Consider the following 21,326-nt stretch of genomic DNA (forward strand, 5'->3'; position numbering starts at 1 on the left):
CTTCACCTGCAGCCTGGTAAGTAAATAAATGCTTTGCTTTGAACAAATGCGTCTGTTTTTAAATGTTTTTTTTAATGCTACCTCACGGATTTATTGTATATGATGACTCTGTACCTGTGGATATGGTGAGATGAGAAACATTTGTAAGTAATGCTTAAAAAAACTTTTTGCTAAAAAAAACGCTGTCCAAAGTGCTGAAACGTGAGGAGAGCCGTTTGTAATTTCTTTATCTCCTGTTTGTTACAAATAAAGTATTTTTAGAGTACAAACCTTATCTTACATACTTGTAAATTATTTTTTGATGATATTGGATAGCCATACATTTAAAGCAATTACAAGTCTGCTTTTTACTTCCATGACTAAGTGAAAAACAACACAATTATTTAACATTAATCTTAAACTGGGGATCTTCTACCTCCGCTTAGTTTTTCAGTTTACAAAGTTCGTCATCTAAATAGGGATTAGACATAGCGCCAGCGCAACTTGCTTTTAAAGGGAATGAGAGCTGTGACTCTCATTGTTTTACTGCACGTTACGCCCAAAATACTCCCATTACAATAGGACCTACCCTTTTCGACCATGCGCTCGGCGCAAAAAACATTTTTCCCGTCGTTAAATTAGCAAAAGTGGATTCGGACACGGACATTTAGACGTTGCGCTGTGCGCTTTAGAAAATGCGCTTAGATCGTTAAAAAAGGGCCCATAGTCTGATTCTTGATGTTTGTGCGTCCCAGTTATACAGTGGATATTTTTTGTCCAAAGTTTCTAAAACTCCTTAATGACAAACTGCTGTGAAAGTGCTGGATCTCATTTACATTATTGACAGAAATTAACTTTTGATTAGTAAATTAATTAGGTGATAATCTTTACCATTATGTACCAACCACCTCAGAATTACAATGTTAACTTTACATGTTCATAACAAATGTGGTGTATTAACACAAAGTTAACACAACCAGGGAAAAAACTAGCAAGCAAAGAGTCAAGGGTCAAGAGTCCAACTAAAACAAACACGAATCACAATAATGGTGACTATAAATGAAACAAAACATCAACATCTAAACCTAATAAGTGAATTGTGTTTTCTACAGCAATATATTTACTGAACTTTCAGAAATAATGTTTTATAGAATAATAAAATGCAATGTCTCTACATCATCCACACAACAATCAAACAAGTCAATATAACAAACAGCTGTGGTTTTAAACATTGTGTGAACATTAAAACATGACATTGTCATAAGGTTCAAAAATGGTAAAATGCAACACTCCTCCAACGTCGTGACAACACAAAAACGCTCCCAGAACGTCAAGAAAACTGGACACTTTTTACGTTGGCAAAACGTTTTTGGGAACCTTGGGAACTTTCAGGGAACGTTCTTAGAACTTTTTTCTATTAGCTGGGTTCATCTACATCAACATGCCATATTTTTTTAAATAAATTTATATTTTTCTGATTCCATATTTATTTTAATAAGTCAGACAACGTCCATGTTTTTATACAGTCTATGGTTCAAAACAGTTCAGGTATGTCATGTGACTTCCCAGGGCATATTTCAATACAATATTTCACTGTAATAATACAGTTTAATGCTGTGAAATCCTTAATTTTTTTACTGTGTTGCTGTGATATTACAGACCTTTTTGTGATATAACAGCAGGTTTTAGATTGCAAGATTTTACTGTAAAATAAGAGTTAAATGCTGTAAAATCCAAGGATACTAAAGTTTTCACAGGTATTCATTGGGATATTACAGGGAAACTTAATTACAACAAGTTATGGTAAAATAACACTGTTAATGATTGTAAAATGCTGGTAATTTCTACGGTGTATATTATAGTGTTTTGTCTACTTTTGTTTTGTCATGAATAATACAGCAGGAAATATTTACTATCTAACAGTCTTATTTTCTTAATCATTGCTTTTTAGGGAGGGCAGATGAGATGTCTGATATGGTCTCTCTGGGAAGTTCTGGTTTATTCAGATCTCAATCAGGTGACGACAACAGTTCAGTTGTTGCATCATCAAGCTCCAAAGACAAACCTGGATCTTCACACTCCACTTCTGAGAAACATTCAGAAATCAAAGGAATAAAGAAAGATTAGGTAAATGGAATAAATGAGACGAAACCAAAAGAAAATGTAATGTGATTGATTGTGAAGAAAATAACACAAAAAAGATTAAATTGTGTCTCTATCATGTTTCATCTATATCACCAAACTATCATGATTTTCAAGTAACAGTTTAAAAACAGCTGGCCGTGGTTTAGTGCAACCAAATTGAGTATAGTTGAATCTTTAATAACTAGTTTTTATGTAGATTTTTAAAAAGATTTAGAAAAGCAGTGTCTTTATAAACTTTGATACTTGAAATAAAATGTTTTGAAGAGCTTTTTTTAAATCTCCACAACAGGAAACACATAACTATATAACTTGACAACAGAAGCAATTTAATCTTTTTAAAAGCCAGGACAAACTATCTGTTAAAGTGTATTTTAATAATATAAGATAACAGGCAATGGGAAGTGATACTGTGTTTGTAAACAAGTACTCAAGTTTTACATTATTCAGTAAATATATTTTGTTTCGTTTATTCATAATATTTGTATTTTAATGGTGTTGCTGTCATTTCTGTCAAATTGAAATCTAAAATGCTCATGATTTGATATTTCATTTTCAATACAATCTCGAAGCAAGAATGCCAAAATTAAAAGCCAAACGAGAAAAAGAAACTGCATATACATTTTTGAAAGGCTTTTTAATAATACTCACGCTATAATAGTAACAAAAATCTATTTAAAATGTAGATCAGTTTTCATTTTATGTTTTTTTTATTTAATAGTTTTTGTTTTTTTATTTTCAAAGTCAAATTGTATGCAAATTCTATGCAATTTTATAATCTGAAAAAACTTTTCTCGCCATACTGTAATAAACCTTTGAAACAGAAGATCCAAAATTGGCTTTATGGCATCATGAAGCACCTTTATTTTTAAGAGTGTAAGAAAGTTAATTGTGGGTGGGTATTAAAAATGAGCAATTTGTTTCAGCTCAACATAAATCACATGAGTGTTGTTTGCTTATGCCTTTCTTACTGTGATAAAAAGCAGTTTTTTTCTTTAAATGTAACATTTATAATAAAAATGTTCTGCATGTGTTACCAATCAGACCTGATACACCACATATTTAAAATACATTGAGATTTTAAAATGACAAGTAAATGTAATGAAATATGTTTGTTTGTCTATGTATTTGTCTATTTTTATAACACCACATTTGCAACATTTATCTTAGCAAATTAAATCATCTCTTGAATATAGAGATGAGCAAACAAATGGATAATTTTTTATATTTATGCATTTGGTTTAGAGACAATTTACAGTGGTGTTTCCAGGGAACCTGTGATCTTTGTGTTATACTGAAAGAAAAGTCATATTAACATAAGATTTTGTTTCACTTTAACTTATCAAATTAAGTTAAATAATTTCAACCTGTTTTAGGTTAATGTACAGTATGTCAACTCCTCACTTGTTAAAAACTTAAAATAGGAGGTTTAATTGACTTAACTAATTTAATTTAAACTTGCATGCAACATTGCAGTATTTTTACATACTCAATACTGTAAGCTGAGCTACCAGATCATGAAACATCAACAAGAATATCAGAGAAACAAATACTGTGCAAATAAGTGGGATTCCTTCAGATTTCTAATCACAAGCCAAGCTATACTTTGTCCTTTTTAAAAGCATCATTATACCTCAAGAGTTCTTTCTAAGCTTTTCTGGGACACAGGTATCAGAAAAAAACACTGTCAAGTCTAAAGTTTCTTAATCATGAGCCACATGGACACATTTTGTTCTCTATCGCTCATGCTGTATCTGGATTAATAAAGACTCATTTAAAATGATTATTTTTAAACAATAAACTCGTAAATATTAATTAAATTAAATATTAATTAAATAAAATAAATTTCAATAGCAGTTTTGTACATTCTTTTATTGATCACATTTTGACAAATAACACACAGCACACGCTAAAAAAGTGTTTCAGCCTGATGGGAAGGTGCCATAAATATGAAGTAGTTGTCTTTGTTACAGTAGATGAGAGTTTACAAAATAATATGGCCACTAGATGGGGATAATAGTCAATATTTAAATGTATACTTTGGATAAAAAGTTTTAATATAAATGGCAACAAATGTTACAAATGCATACCTCATGATATTATTTAGCCTATCATTCAAAAATAGTGTTTTTAGTGTTTTTTGTATTTTAATTATTTTAATTCTATTCTATTCTATTCTTAATTCTAGACCTATAAAATATTTAAATGACCAACGCTTATAATGTTAATAATAATAATGTTAATACATCAAGTAAACTTGTGCTGTAATCCATAGGCCTATGCAGTTTATTGTTTTAAAGAGATCAAAATTTAATTTTAGACATTCATTTAATATTTGTTTAAAATATTTATATCATAGTATATCATTCAGCATTTAGGCTATATTTCCTTCATGCAATATAATAATGAGCGAATGATAGTTTATCTTAATTCGGCTGCTAGTTTAGAATGTAGACCTAATTATAATCGTATTATATTTCTGATGTTTTCTTAAATCACATACAGTTTTATCACACCTAATTTTCAGTTTCTTTAAAAATGTGCTGAGACACCATCTGTATAAACACACCCTTTGTACACCTGTAAACAAGAAGCGACTTGACTTGTGCGTATGCTACGATTATGTAAATTAAAAACTGTAATTAAAAAGTGCAAGACGGTTAAAAAATCATTTTTCTGAAACCTCTACAATGTCTTTTAACATGGACTCACGTAAGCAATATATATATATTTTTTAATGTTGCTTTTTTACTCATGATACCATTTACTTTAGTAGCCTAAATTGTTGAAACCTGTCATGACTTTCTTAATCTGTGATTTGTAAAATAGAAATTGTGCAGCTGCACTAAATGATTTGTGAAGGTGTAACTGTTGTGTTGTATTTGAGAGAGAGAGAGAGAAAAAATCTACAAGTTTGCAACTCTTTATCTGCGACTTCAAATTTCAGGGTTCCCACGGGTCCTTAAAATCCTTGAAAGTTTGTGAATCTGGGGAAAATTCAAGCCCCTGGGAAGTTTTTGAAAATATACATACATAGATACAGGTCATTGAAAGTGCTTGAATCTATTTTATGCAAGAAGTTTTCTGGAAAAAAAATCCATATTATTCCCTGTGTAGTGTAGGATAATATCATAAAAAATCTAGACTTTTAAGCACACGTGCTAAACTGTTCGCTTTAAATGCTTATATCTTCTGTATGCGAATGTTGATTCATACCAAAATGCTTTTTTGTATAGTTGTGTTTGACACATGAAAATCTCTCAGGTTACGTATGTAACTGTTGTTCCCTGAGAAGGGAACGAGACGCTGCTCCCATGTGCTGCATTTCCCAAGATGTGGGAACCCTGAAATTTACTGATACACTTGTGTGAATAATCTCTACAACTAAATTACACAGTCACAGGTGTGCAGGTGTTTTGCACCAAATATACCTTCGTTCTGAAAAATGTGAACTCAAACCAGGAATATCATGGCTGCGTCTGAACTGAAGGCAGCTGAATTCAGAAATATAAACAGATGTCTTTGTGATAACGAATCCCATATTTTAAAACGGCAATACAGATATCTCCGTAGAAATGCAATAAAAATGTGTAAAAAGTCGAATTTACATTCGCCACTTTAGAGGTTGAAATCTTGTCTTTCTTTAGCTTGATTTAAAAAAAAACAGCCAAACCAGATGGGTAGAACTAGCGTTTGCCAAAAAGGATGCGAAACTCAACAAGACCAACATTTTTGTTGGAATTTACTTCTTGCACCCCATCACACCGTAACATAATTTGTAACCTTTCATGAGACTCATGACTTGTGGAAAATACAGTCACACAGTAAACCACCGATTACAACTAAACTCCTTTGACTTTAAAGTTTGGTTAAGTTGTCACTACATTTTATTTAACAAATCCACACTGAATGAATATATGAAAGATATTTTATGCCAATTGGCTTTATATTTAAAAGTCTGTACATAAAATATTTGATATTCCTGAAGATCAGGGGCAGAAATATTCCAATACATACAACACCACAAAATAATCCTATCTAATACAGAGACTCAATTTCTATTAAATTAATACCAAAATTTTATTTATTTAAAGTCAGCATATACATTCTGGACATACAGTATAATGCGAAACAATGACAAAACATTCAACCTTTATGATCCATTTAGTCTCATAACTGTATGACAGACAAACAGACAGAGTGAAAATGTGCCTTAAGTTCCTAATTGAAATCATTTGAAATGTTGACCAGTGTTCTGATGTTGTGGCTATGATATCCAAAGGCTTTGGTTTGAATCTGAACATACCATTAGTCTTTATAGCTGATTATTTCATGTATGTTTGTGTATGACACCACTGGCTTCTTTTTAAACCCGTGTGAGGAAGTTCAAATTGAGGCTGCTGGGTATCTGAATGGTCTCCAGAGCTACAGGTGAAGGGTTAAAGGGGAAAGTCACTGGAAAAACGATCTTGGGGTCCATCAGCAACTGAGAAGATTCCTTACGATCCTTTAATAAATTCTGGAGAGGACAAAGAGATGAGTTTGTAGTTCAAACCACATGAATGTTACAACATATACACACAACAGTAAATAACGCACCTGTATGGACTTTATGAATGATATAGATACTCTCTCCTCAAACTCATTGACTGGTGTGTACAAGCTGAGGATTTTCACAATCTGTCCCAGAGAGAAACAGACCAGGCCCGGCTGCAGGATGAAATCACTGAGGGGGCATGTGAAATTGTTGAGGGGGCTTAACTTTATACCATCAATGATACACTGAGATCTCGCTTTGAAAAGACATTTTTAAATGCAGCGGTCCATAAAACACTCCATATGCAACTGCACAGCACAGGTAACCACATGGCCGCGGGAAAAATCTCCGAGGGAGATTTTTTTTAAGTAAAAATATTTTGCACAATTTATATATTACTTATGAATATTTTGGGAAATAATTTTTTACACACGTAGGTTATTAAGTGTATTTTGGATTTTAATTTCATTAAGTGTATTTTGGATTTTAATTTCATTACTCTCTGTATACCCATCTCCGTGGCCTCATCCGAGCGCACTTTCTCCGCCTTGCGTCTTTTGAATACATGGGTACGCAGCACCATGACCCAGAAAAGACTCACACACTTTTGGCTGATGCATGCCCACACAGAAATTCTGAACTCCCTGGGCATTCGTCCCCTAGCTCATGAGAAACTTTGGACTTTATTATACAACCGGGGCAATGCGCAACGCGAGTGTCTTTTGCTAGAGTAAAAAGCGTGTTGATAATATGCGCAGTATTAACAGGATGACAACGCGGGTTTGCTTATCACATACATGGATGCGAAGCAGCGCAAAAACGCGTTTTAATATGAAAAATTAAAGGATTAAAATGTAAAAGATTATTATTGAGTCTCTTGGACATAAATGATGACCGATTATGAGACGTTAGAAGGCGCAAAGAGCTGCTTCATCTGTAGCTAAGTAGGTAAAATAAATGCTTTGCTTTAAACAAATGCATCTATTTTTAAATGTTTTTTAAATGCAACCCCACGAATTTATTGTATGTAATGACTCTGTACCTGTGGATATGGTGAGATGAGAACGTTTGTAAATTCTTTATCTCTTGTTTGTAACAAATAAAGTATTTTTAGAGTACAAACCTTATATAAAGCCTATATATTCTAAAAATGCAATTATACACCATGTATTTCTTTATACAATATCAGAACTAAACCCATTATTATTTTTGTTCAATTTATGAACTATTTATAAGTTTAAAAAAATATAGTAATAGTACTATTTAGTAAAAAAAGATCTATATAAAAATATACAAGGTATGTTACTGTGAGAATATTTTACCACTGTTAATCGACGTGTGATCCTAACTTAAAAACGAAAGTAAAATATCTTCGTCCGCATGGACATTGAAAATACGTTGTTATAATATTATATGTTGTATGTACAGTATTGTTCAAAATAATAGCAGTACAATGTGACTAACCAGAATAATCAAGGTTTTTAGTATATTTTTTATTGCTACGTGGCAAACAAGTTACCAGTAGGTTCAGTAGATTCTCAGAAAACAAACAAGACCCAGCACCCATGACACGCACGCTCCCAAGGCTGCGCAATTGGGCAACCAGCTGAAAGGGGTGTGTTCAAAAAAACAGCAGTGTCTACCTTTGACTGTACAAACTCAAAACTATTTTGTACAAACATTTTTTTTCTGGGATTTAGCAATCCTGTGAATCACTAAACTAATATTTAGTTGTATGACCACAGTTTTTTAAAACTGCTTGACATCTGTGTGGCATGGAGTCAACCAACTTGTGGCACCTCTCAGCTGTTATTCCACTCCATGATTCTTTAACAACATTCCACAATTCATTCACATTTCTTGGTTTTGCTTCAGAAACAGCATTTTTGATATCACCCCACAAGTTCTCAATTGGATTAAGTTCTGGAGATTGGGCTGGCCACTCCATAACATTAATTTTGTTGGTTTGGAACCAAGACTTTGCCCGTTTACTAGTGTGTTTTGGGTCATTGTCTTGTTGAAACAACCATTTCAAGGGCATGTCCTCTTCAGCATAGGGCAACATGACCTCTTCAAGTATTTTAACATATGCAAACTGATCCATGATCCCTGGTATGCGATAAATAGGCCCAACAACATAGTAGGAGAAACATGCCCATATCATGATGCTTGCACCTCCATGCTTCACTGTCTTCACTGTGTACTGTGGCTTGAATTCAGAGTTTGGGGGTCGTCTCACAAACTGCCTGTGGCCCTTGGACCCAAAAAGAAAAATTTTACTCTCATCAGTCCACAAAATGTTCCTCCATTTCTCTTTAGGCCAGTTGATGTGTTCTTTGGCAAATTGTAACCTCTTCTGCACATGCCTTTTTTTTAACAGAGGGACTTTGCGGGGGATTCTTGAAAATAGATTAGCTTCACATAGACGTCTTCTAACTGTCACAGTACTTACAGGTAACTCCAGACTGTCTTTGATCATCCTGGAGGTGATCATTGGCTGAGCCTTTGCCATTCTGGTTATTCTTCTATCCATTTTGATGGTTGTCTTCCGTTTTCTTCCACGTCTCTCTGGTTTTGCTCTCCATTTTAGGGCATTGAAGATCATTTTAGCTGAACAGCCTATCATTTTTTGCACCTCTTTATAGGTTTTCCCCTCTCCAATCAACTTTTTAATCAAAGTATGCTGTTCTTCTGAACAATGTCTTGAACGACCCATTTTCCTCAGCTTTCAAATGCATGTTCAACAAGTGTTGGCTTCATCCTTAAAAAGGGGCCACCTGATTCACACCTGTTTCTTCACAAAATTGATGACCTCAGTGTTAGAACAGACATTGTTTAGGTTTTCTATTGTAATAGAAAACCTAAACAATGTCTGTTCTAACACATTGGATGCCGTTGCTCCCATTCGAAAAAAGAGAATCAAAGAAAAACCGCCAGCTCCATGGTATGATCATCACACCGCAGCACTTAAAAAGGCAACTAGGAAAATGGAAAGAAATTATAGAAGCACAAAATTAGAAGTATGGCGTGCAGCATGGAAAGATAGTGTTAAACACTACAGACAGGCTATTAAAACCGCCAGATCTACCTATCTTAGCAAGCTTATAAATGAGAATCATAATAACCATCGTTTCCTCTTTAGCACCGTTGCAAAACTGACTAGAAACAAAGAACAAACAGAAACCAATAGTAAACTCCAACACAATAGTAACGACTTCATGAACTTCTTTTCTAACAAAATTACGGCTATAAGGGAAAACATCGTAGCTACACAGGCAGCCACCACTCTACCCGTTAGTTCACTTAACACTAGACTACCACACGAACATCTTGATTCATTTAAACCTACTACAATAGAAGAGCTCTCTAAATTAGTAACGTCATCCAAATCATCGTCCTGTATATTAGACCCCGTTCCCACAAAACTACTTAAAGAGGTATTTCCTGTAGTGTCAACCCCGGTTCTAAATATCCTTAACTCATCGCTAGAAATAGGATACGTTCCAACATCTTTCAAACTAGCAGTTATTAAACCGCTGATTAAAAAACCACAGCTTGATCAGGGAGAGCTTAATAACTTTAGACCAATCTCAAATCTCCCTTTTCTTTCGAAAATATTAGAAAAGGTAGTGGCAAGCCAGTTACGCACATTTTTGACAAATAATAGTACATATGAAAAGTTCCAATCAGGATTCAGGCCCCACCATAGCACAGAGACAGCGTTGCTTAGAGTTACAAATGACCTCCTATTAACATCCGATCGTGGTGAAATCTCAATTCTTATATTATTAGACCTTAGTGCAGCCTTTGACACAATAGATCATACAATCTTACTCAATAGACTAGAAAACTATGTTGGTATCAGTGGTCAGGCGCTAGCATGGTTTAGGTCGTATCTAACCAATCGCTATCACTTTGTTTATGTAAACGAGGAAGAGTCATATCACTCCCTGGTTAAATACGGTGTACCGCAGGGATCGGTTTTAGGTCCTATCCTGTTCTCGTTATACATGTTACCTCTAGGAGACATTATCAGGAAACATAACATAAGTTTTCACTGCTATGCGGATGATACCCAGCTTTACATCTCCTCACATCCCAGCGAAACACACACGTTTTCTAAGCTAACAGACTGCCTTAGCGATGTTAGTGACTGGATGGCACATAACTTTCTTAAGCTGAACTCCAATAAGACAGAGATACTTATTATTGAACCGAATCGCTACAAACATAATATGTCAGATTACACGTTGCACATAGATGGCTGCACTGTGGTGCCATCTTCCACGGTAAGGAACTTAGGTGTGATGTTCGACATCAACTTATCCTTCGATAGTCATATCGCCAACGTCTGCCGTACAGCTTTCTTCCACCTTAGAAATATCTCGAAAATACGCCATATACTGTCTACATCTGACGCAGAGAAGCTTATCCATGCTTTTATGACCTCTAGAATAGACTATTGTAACTCGCTACTCGGGGGATGCCATGCAAATCAAGTAAACAAGCTTCAGCTAGTTCAAAACGCTTCCGCAAGGGTACTTACTCGATCTAAAAAGTACGACCACATAAGCCCAATTCTGGCATCTTTACACTGGCTACCAGTTAAATATCGCATACAATTTAAAATATCACTACTCACCTACAAAGCTTTAAATGGCCTAGCACCCTCATACCTTAGAGAATTACTATCAGAATACAATCCATCACGCACACTACGGTCACAAAATTCTGGTCTCTTGATTATCCCTAGACTATCAAAAGTGTCTAAAAGTGGAAGGTCATTTTCCTACTTAGCCCCTAAGCTCTGGAATGATTTACCAACCGATGTCCGAGAATCAGACACAGTCGTTAATTTTAAATCTAGACTTAAAACTTTTCTCTTCAACAAAGCATTCGCATAATTTGTCTAGTAAAAGTACTTAACTCGAAATAGTTATTTGTACCGAACAAAGCACTCGCGGTCATAAAACAGACCTACCAAATAAATAAATAAAAACCTTATCTTAACGTATAGTCGGATTGCGATTTTGGAACTTTCGTGTTCTTGTGAATAGTATGCCATACAAACCCGTTTGCCACTGAACCTGCATTAACGACGACAGTGGGGCATCCGGCCTTAGTCAAACGGGTTGGCACGTACGGTTGGGTTGGGCTTTTAGCGCTTTCTTTATATTGCGAATACTATGCCATACAGACCCGTTTGCCACTGAACCTGCATTAACGACGACAGTGGGGCTTCCAGCCTTAGTCAAACGGGTTGGCACGTATGGTCGGGTTGCGATTTTGGCGCTTTTTTGTGTCTTGTGAATAGTATGCCATACAGACCCGTTTGCCACTGAACCTGCATTAACGACGACAGTGGGGCCTCCAGCCTTAGTCAAACGGGTTGGCACGTATGGTCAGGTTGCGATGTTGGCGTTTTCTCGTGATCTTGTAAATAGCATGCAATATAGACCCGTTTGCCACTGAACCTGCATTAACGACGACAGTGGGGTTACAGGCCTTAGTCAAACGGGTCGACAGGTTTCATTTTCTCTTTATATTAAAAATCAGAAGGTGACCCTTAGTTACCATATATACCGTCGCAGTGGGCCCCCAATTTGCAAAATCCTCAACTGTGGATAATATAATTATGCCGCAATAGTTAGTCTGTCTGAAACTAAGCTGATTAAACCACATCACTGTGTGACACTTGCATTACATGTGAACGGCCCCTACGCTAATATGATTTTGTTTTTCTCTCCCTGTCCTGTCCTCGACCCTGAGGACAATGGGACAAACAGACCCAGTTCCGGTAGATGTGAAAGTCGGCACACCTCTGATCTACTGGTCGTCCATCACTGTGATGCCCAGCTGATGCCTGACCAACGACCACCGGCAGAACCCGCTTAATCTCCGCTTAATCCCCGCTTAATCTCCTTATCCGTTTATATGTGTTGATATACATATATATCTCCCAAGGGTTTTTCCCTCCTAGGACTTTTTATTTTTTATTTCCTCGGCTAAACAACCCGGGGTTTTTGTTTTTTTTTCTCCTAGGGGGTTTTTTTACCCCGGGGAGGTAGCCTGCTTGGGCTTAATTCAGCTTCTTCTCCTAGACGTTACATTAGTAATACGCTCGTTCATAATGTCGAGTCATAGCCTCAGCAAATTTGACAGCTTATGCTATTGTGTATTATGTTGTACTATCTGTCATTTTTCTGTGCTTTTACTGCTTCTATTAATGTAAAGCTGCTTTGAAACAATTGAGTATTGTGAAAAGCGCTATATAAATAAAATTGAATTGAATTGAAAAAAAGTGATTGAATGCCACACTGCTATTTTTTTGAACACACCCCTTTCAACTAATTCAACTAATTGCCCAATTGCACAGCCTTAAGAGCGTGCATATCATGAATGCTGGGTCTCATTTGTTTTCTGAGAATCTACTGAACCTACTGGTAACTTGTTTGCCACGTAGCAATAAAAAAATATACTAAAAACCTTGATTATTCTGGTTAGTCACATTGTACTGCTATTATTTTGAACAAGACTGTATATCTGAAGTTGTAATGAAAGTAATTTCCCCTGGGATTTTTAAAAGTATTTCTGCTTCTGATTAATAGCGCATATATTCATCTGAGAACTGATGATGTCTGTGTGTTTCAGACCCTGGCTGTGTGCACTGACTGAAGTGTATATGACAATAAAGTAGTGAAACTCAATGTATTTATTTAAAAAAAAAACTATTTTCAAAGGAACTGTATTCTTACAGTTATTCAAAGATGCACACATTATTCCGCAAATTATTTGAATATTAAACGAGACAATGTATATACGGCAATGGACGTCTCATATGGCAATAAATATCCACATAGGCTATAACTTAACATAACAGCATAATGAAATGAATGAACACACAAACAAGGAAGCAGGATTGACGTGTAAACTGTATTATTATTAGGCTACCGGAAAAACAGCAATATTACTGAAATAAACTCTGAGGTAGGCTAAATGCCCAAACACGCTGTTAACCGCAAGTTTAAATAAGCAATAAAAGTGGATAAAACATTATTATCTCTTAGAACTTTATATGACAAAAATGATATTTAAAGGAAATGTATTCTTACAGTTATTCAAAGATGCACAAATTATTCCATATATTATTTCCTGTTTAAGAGCACGTTCGTCTCTGGCCTCGCTCTGTTAATAGCGCATCTCCGTCTTTCAAACAGGTATCATTATAACCTTTATAACAATAGAGTAAACTTTATAGTTGCGTCCACTGTGTTTGTCTGATATGAATAACACACGTCGGCAAATTATTATTATTTGAAAAAAAATTGTATTTATTATTTGCAAATTATTATCTTTTTTGAATATATTTGTATTGCTGCTTCCACAGACATCAGGGTGTATTTTACAAACTATAGGCTATTGTTTTACCAGTGCTTATGTGTATTTAAATGTCTGAAATCTAAAATAAACATTATGAGGTTGAAAACACATGCATAGTGTTGATATATGACAGCGCTGAGCTGGTCCATCTGGCTCAGCATCAACCAACGCGAAAGACATTTGAATCTGATAGTAATGTCACGTCACTGAACATTCTACCCATATGGGGATACGGTTAAATTATTATTTAAATCAAAAGGATGAAAGTTTTATTTGTAACCATGAATACAAAAATAAAACAGAGGGGGCACAAATCAGATCTGAGGGGGCAATGCCCCCTTTTGCCCCCTCGTGGCGCCGGGCCTGAAACAGACACACATCAGTACTGAAAAACATTTGAGAGGCTGTAAAAAAGCATCTACACACTCACCTGTTGTGTTGTGAGAGCTGTACACATGGTACAGATGGCCTCAGCATCATCTTGGCTTTTCTTTTTGATCTGCAGAAGTTGAGCGGCCTGGATGAGAGGCTCCAAACTCTCACGAGCTCCACTGCCCTGAAGGTCTTTATCCATAGCCCACTCCTCTAACTGACATACATTATACCTGATAAAAGAGAGGGAGAGAGAGAGAGAGAAAATTTAAGCATACAAGATGAAACCATAAAGTCACAAAATCACATATGGGTCTAAAATCAAGCCACACACAACTGTATATTAAATGTGTATACTGGGTCACTGTGGGCGGGGCTTCCCGGCATGACAAATGTCACAGGTAGGGGCGGACCCGAGATATCTAAAGGGCCACGCCCCTTCCTAGTTTCCACCTCGAGGAGGTTCCCAAAGCCACCCCAATGACCAAACACACAAGGTAAGAAGAAAATTAAAATCAACTTCATTTAAATTATTTAAAATGGAAAATGGGGAGGAGGGAAAAAGGGGAATTTAAAATAACGGCCTCTTCTGGCCTCCAAACAGGGGTAAGAGAGGGAGAGGGTGACAGAGTCTTTTTGGGGGTCTCCTCTATCCGTTGCGCCCTCCGTATCCTGGAGGCAGAACTCCACGAGGTTGTAACACAAAATGGAAATCTGACAGTTACTGCAATTAATCTTCTTCTCTTTTTCTTACAGGTGACCGGCGACAGTGGCTCCTGGTAAGTAGTGAGATGGTAGCCTACTCGTGGTCTCCTCGCTCGGAGGGTTCGAGTCTATGAACACAAATCACACTTCACTATTACCGTGATCTCTCTCTCTCTCGCTCGCTCTTCTTGCAGGTGGCTGTCAACAGTAGCTGTGGTAAGTATTCTACAGGTGAGCTGGCTCGTGATCTCCTCTCTTAGAGGGCTCAGGGCTGTGGACAAAAAATCACACTTTAAATGTTACTGTGATCTGTCTTTCTCTCTCTTCTTACAGGTGGCGGTCAACGGTAGCTGTGGTGAGTATTCTACAGGTAAACTGGTTCGTGATCTCCTCTCTTAGAGGGCTCAGGGCTGTGAACACAAAATCACACTTTAATGTTACTGTGATCTGTCTTTCTCTCTCTTCTTACAGGTGGCGGTCAACGGTAGCTGTGGTGAGTATTCTACAGGTAAACTGGTTCGTGATCTCCTCTCTTAGAGGGCTCAGGGCTGTGAACACAAAATCACACTTTAATGTTGCTGTGATCTGTCTTTCTCTCTCTTCGTACAGGTGGCGGTCAACGGTAGCTGTGTTGAGTATTCTACAGGTAAACTGGTTCGTGATCTCCTCTCTTAGAGGGCTCAGGGGCCTCATTTATCAAACGTGCGTACGCACAGAAGTGTGCGTAAAGTGTGCGTAGGAACAGTTTTACGCAAAGTGTGGAATTTATCAAATTGCACTTATACGTAGAAATGTGTGTAAATATACGCACACCTCTGAGTATGCGTACGCAGAGCTTCTAGTGGTAGAATAGCGATACTACATATAGGACCCTGTTCCAGTGAGCAAAGAAGTGTCTATTTTTTATCCACAAGCAGGTGTTAAAAATGATTAATGTCAGTATGGTAACAGCAAATAATTATAATGATTTATTTGTGATATGTATCTGTATCTGTAAAAGCTCTACATGTGATTTGTATAAATGAAGTCTCCGACAAATGCTTGACACAGTGCAATGGCTTATCTTGCGTTATTGGAAGACTTGGCAAATAATCCATTCCGCCGGTAGCGCGTTTTCAAAGATCGCGCCAATGATGGTGAATGAATATGGTAACTTCATTTACATATACACCAAAACTTTAATGGTACTCACGTCAGGCCCAGATTTCCTGCACCCTTTCTACCGTCGCCACCAGGCTACACGTTGCTTTACTTCGGGGACCTTGTAATGCCTCTTGGTCTCCTCACTGGTTCACAAAACAGCCTGAGTTAGCTGGACACTTCATCTGCCGCACGGCTCCTTCCCTCGATCTGGTGTGGCCGATGTATCTGTATCTGTAAAAGCTCTACATGTGATTTGTATAAATGAAGTCTCCGACAAATGCTTGACACAGTGCAATGGCTTATCTTGCGTTATTGGAAGACTTGGCAAATAATCCATTCCGCCGGTAGCGCGTTTTCAAAGATCGCGCCAATGATGCTGGTTATATATGCTGCTGTCCAAGGTGGAAAGTTGTCTGTCCTCCTCCAGTTGCACTCGTTTCACGTCGGTGTGCTGTGACGCGTTTTTTTTTTTTTTGCTGATAATTTAATGTCAACCACTTTTTTATTTCTGGAAGTGTTCTCTCCTCATATTCAACGGAATTAAACTCACTGGTAACATGTTCCCATGTAGATTTGTTTTTTGTTAGTCATTCCTCCCGCACTAAGTAAACCAAACAGGATGTGTTATTAGGATTTAACCTCATCCACCAGTAACTCAATTTCTGTGTCTGTAAAATTCCTCTTTTACGCTCTCTTTGTCATTATTGCGATGAGGGAAAAAGCACAACCACGTGACATATAACGGGAGGTGTTGTCACCATATATGGTTCATTGGAGGCGTTTCGGAATGCAAATGACTATGAACGTGCACGAGCATGGTGCTTAAGAACAAGTGGGATTTATCATCAAGGATTACTTACTGATGTGCGTACGAACCACGTGCGCACGTTTGATAAATCCCGATTTTTTTGTACTTAGGCACATTCTAAATTTCATTCGTAGGTACAAATATAGAAAATTTTTTACGCAATGTTGATAAATGAGTCCCCAGGGCTGTGAACACAAAATCACACTTTAATGTTACTGTGATCTGTCTTTCTCTCTCTTCTTACAGGTGGCGGTCAACGGTAGCTGATGTGTCGGGCGTTTTACAAGCACTGATACGTGGTATTCGGGTGAGTAGTTGGTACGTTGCTTCCCTTTTCAGGCGCTGGTTATGCCCGGGGAGTTCGATGCTGTCACTGCCGAGCCGAACGCTGCCCTCTCCCTCCTGTATGTGGAAACTCGGAGCTCTGGACAGGGCGCACCTTTGGAGAGGCTCTGTGACAGGTAAGTTTTTAAATAACCAGACTTCCACAATATGGTAACTTCATTTACATATACACCAAAACTTTAATGGTACTCACGTCAGGCCCAGATTTCCTGCACCCTTTCTACCGTCGCCACCAGGCTACACGTTGCTTTACTTCGGGGACCTTGTAATGCCTCTTGGTCTCCTCACTGGTTCACAAAACAGCCTGAGTTAGCTGGACACTTCATCTGCCGCACGGCTCCTTCCCTCGATCTGGTGTGGCCGACTTCAACCTCTATAGACTCCTGACAACGGGCACACAGCACTCCACTGCAATACAATCATGTGAATACACTCGCTCTAAAAGTCCAAACTCACCCACAGCACACTTTAGTGAAACAACAAGGTCAGGTTGGGATCGTCGGGAGTCGGCCGGGGGAGGCTGCGGGGCTTTTTCCAAAAGACGAAGGTCCAAGATAGGAAGTATAGCTGTTGCAATGACCCCTTTTTCCGCTGATGCTATGCTCCCGGCTCGCCCACCACTCAACTCCGCGATGGGGCCGCTAATCTTCAAGGTTTAAAACTCACTCTGCACGTTAAGTATGGAGATCTTGAAAATCTGTATTTCCGTATAATGATTTGTTATACTCACAGTGGGTGATCACACTTTCTCTCTCCCTTCGTCACTCTAGCTCTCCCGTTAGCTGATTTTCCTCCTGGATAGCTCTAAACCCACTCGCTGGCATCCAACGGTGGTGTATACACAACTATGAACAGGTAAACTATGACCAGGCGTTGCGATCTCCTGGGGGGTGAGTCAGGCTCGTCTCTAGCTGGTCCCTCCCCGTGTTCCCTCGGAATGGCTTGTGCTGGCACAATTACCTGTTCCCTCGGAACCACAGCCCATCCTCCAATCCACGGGGCTGCGTCCGCTGGCTCCTTTGGAGCTTCCTCTTCTACGGGGCTAGGATAGTTCGGACATGGACGAATCATATTGCGATGAACCACCCGGCTGGGTCCGCCCTTTCCTTCCGGCCGGATGGTTTACACCGGCTGTCCCGGCCGCTGCTGGCTCTGCACCACATACGGAATCGTCTCCCACCGGTCACTTAACTTCCCCTTCCCTTGCCGTCGGTTGTCCCGTACTAGGACTCTCTCACCTGGTAGGAGGGGGGCCTCTCGGGCCGTTCGGTCGTACAGCTTCTTATTTCTTTCACCAGCAGCCCATATCCGCTTCGAGACTTTCTCGTAGGCAAAGTGCAGGCGTTGGTGGTGTCGTCCTACCCACTCTGTCCGGCTCATTTCCTCCTCGTCTGCCGCGACCCCCAGCATCAAGTCCGTCGGCATCCGAATGTGTTTGCCAAACATCAAATAGGCAGGGGCGTACCCCGTGGTGCTGTGCACGCTGTTATTGTATGCTTGTACTAGATTTGGTAGAGCACTCACCCAATCATCTCGACGTTCTTGGTCCAGGGTCCCCAGCAACCCCAGTAAGGTCTGATTGAACCTCTCGCAGTTTCCGTTTCCCTGGGGGTGGTAAGATGTCGTATGGGTTTTGGTGCAACCGTACAGCTGGCACAGCTCTCTAATCACCCTTGATTCGAAGTTTGCCCATTGATCAGAGTGTAGAAATTCAGGACACCCAAAGGGTTGAAGGACCGCCCTCCACAGAGGGGCTGTGGTGTTCGCTGTCTGGTCCAGAGTAGGAATGGCCCAAGCATACTTTGTAAATAGGTCGGTTACTACAAGAATATTTTGGTAGCGGTCCATGGGTCGGCCCAGCATCAGGAAATCCATTGCATAGATGTGAAGTGGAGCCCTGGCGTGAATGGGGATCATCGGAGCCCGGGCTTCCTGTCTGGACTTGAATAGGGTGCACCTGGGGCAGGCCCGGATGAACGTACTCACCGATGCTTCTAATCTTGGCCAGTAGAAGTGTCTCCGTAACAGAGATGTTGTCCTCTGCTCGCCCTGGTGACCTAGCTGATCGTGGTATGCTGCAATCAGATGCTTCGGGCACGACTACCTGGCTGATCTCCTCGCCCGTCCCTGGGTCTCGACTGCTCCTGCAAAGCACTCCCTCTCTCAACTTCAACCGAGTCCACTGTGCCAGCAGTTGCCGCCCTGACTCCGTCTGGGCCTGTCGTTCGGCATACGTCGGCCGACAGGCTTGTTCCAGCCACTCACCTATCTTCCTTATTTCTGGGTCTCTCTGTTGTCGTTCCTTCCAACGTCGGGGGTCCCATCCCCAGCTGAGGGGCACCACGTCAGGCTGACTTCCCGGGGCGTCTACCACACCCACCATACACTTTTCTGGACCTCGGGGCAGCCTCCTCATCTCCTGCTGCTCTTCTCCGTCGGGGAGTCGTGACAATACATCCGCGTTGGTATGTTCCCGTCCAAGGCGATACTGAAGCTGATAATCGAAGTTCGCCAACTGGGCGACCCATCGTTGTTCCACGGCCCCCAGCCTTGCCGTCTGTAGGTGCACAAGAGGGTTATTATCTGTTATCACTGTTACCTTGGCGCCCCAGAGGTAATCCTTAAATTTCTCCGTCAATGCCCACTTCAACGCTAATAGCTCCAACTTGAAAGAACTGTAGTTAGCATCATTTCTTTCTGCGGGGTGTAAGCTGCGGCTGGCATATGCGATTACTCGCTCCGCTCCCTCCTGTTGCTGGGCCAGTACGGCCCCCAAGCCCAGGTTACTGGCATCTGTGTAGAGGATAAAAGGTTTGGTAAAGTCAGCGTAAGCTAGAATAGGTGCCTGTAACAACTCTTGCTTTAGTGTCTGAAAGGCAGTCTCACACTCCGAACTCCACTCAATCGCGGGTGACCCACGGCTTCGGGGTCGACCGCTCCCAGCCAACAGCTGATTCAAGGGCTTGGCAATCTTTGAGAAATTTTCAATAAAGCGACGGTAGTATCCCACAAAACCCAGAAAAGAACGTACTTGTCTCACCGTTCTCGGAACGCTCCACTCACGTACTGCAGACACCTTCTCTGGGTCCACAGCGACTCCTGTCACACTGACCACATGTCCCAGGAACTTGACCTCCCGTCACAGTAGATGACACTTTTCCGGCTGCAGCTTCAAGCCGTACTTCTCCATGGCTTGGAAGACCTGCTCCAGGTGCTTCAGGTGGGTTTCAAAATCTGGGGAATAGACAACGACATCATCCAAGTATACAAGTACTGATTCCATTAGCTGACCTCCCAAGCAACGCTGCATCAGTCGTTGGAAGGTTGCTGGAGCGTTGCAAAGACCGAAGGGCATCCGGTCCCACTCATATAGGCCGAATGGGGTGGTAAAAGCGGCCTTCTCCCGGTCCTCTTTGGCCACCTGCACCTGCCAATAGCCACTGGCCAAATCCAAGGTGGAGTACCACGCTGACTTAGTCAGGCTGGCGAGGGAATCTTCGATCCTGGGTAGAGGGAAAGCATCTTTTTTAGTTACATGGTTTAATTTTCGATAATCGACACAAAACCTCCAAGCTCCCGTCTTTTTTTGCACTAGCACGATCGGGGCAGCCCAGGGACTACTGCTCTCTCGAACGATCCCCTGTCTTAGCATACCTTGCAATAACGTACGCACCTCGATGTACAATGTCGGTGGTATGGGCCGGTACCTCTCTCTACTGGGTCCCGCATCTCCTGTGGGGATGTTATGCTGCACTACCCCGGTGCACCCATAGTCGTCTTCGTGCGCTGAGAAGACATGTTGCCACTTCTTCAGCAGCTCCTGTAACTTCCATGTCTGGTCCTGATCTAACTTCTCCCCTTGCAGGGACTCACCACTTAGATGGGCAGGCATACCTTCTCTCATGGTTTTTGATG

At 39.8% G+C, this 21,326-nt stretch overlaps 2 protein-coding genes across 3 annotated transcripts in view; one reads left to right on the forward strand and one right to left on the reverse strand.

Moving 5' to 3' along the window:
* Window positions 1–2,320, forward strand: part of LOC129434483 (uncharacterized) — a 35,838-nt gene extending 33,518 nt beyond the window's left edge. Inside the window, exon 9 of the mRNA XM_055193416.2 lies at window positions 1,931–2,320. Coding sequence (XP_055049391.2) covers window positions 1,931–2,106 — 176 coding nt within the window. The 3' untranslated portion in view covers window positions 2,107–2,320. The remainder of the gene's footprint in view (window positions 1–1,930) is intronic.
* A 3,856-nt stretch (window positions 2,321–6,176) lies between these two features.
* Window positions 6,177–21,326, reverse strand: part of myo5ab (myosin VAb) — a 151,484-nt gene continuing 136,334 nt past the window's right edge. The window contains exons 38-40 of one of the 2 annotated variants that reach the window (XM_073868500.1): window positions 14,469–14,643; window positions 6,721–6,801; window positions 6,177–6,640 (exon numbers count right to left, since the gene is read on the reverse strand). In XM_073868500.1, the coding sequence (XP_073724601.1) occupies window positions 6,488–6,640; window positions 6,721–6,801; window positions 14,469–14,643 (409 nt within the window). In that variant the 3' untranslated portion in view covers window positions 6,177–6,487. Of the gene's footprint in view, window positions 6,641–6,720; window positions 6,802–14,468; window positions 14,644–21,326 lie in introns of those variants that run through there. The other variant, XR_012369984.1, reaches the window with a different exon arrangement.

This window comes from Misgurnus anguillicaudatus, chromosome 6, assembly GCF_027580225.2.
Source record: "Misgurnus anguillicaudatus chromosome 6, ASM2758022v2, whole genome shotgun sequence".
Taxonomy (NCBI): Eukaryota; Metazoa; Chordata; class Actinopteri; order Cypriniformes; family Cobitidae; genus Misgurnus; species Misgurnus anguillicaudatus.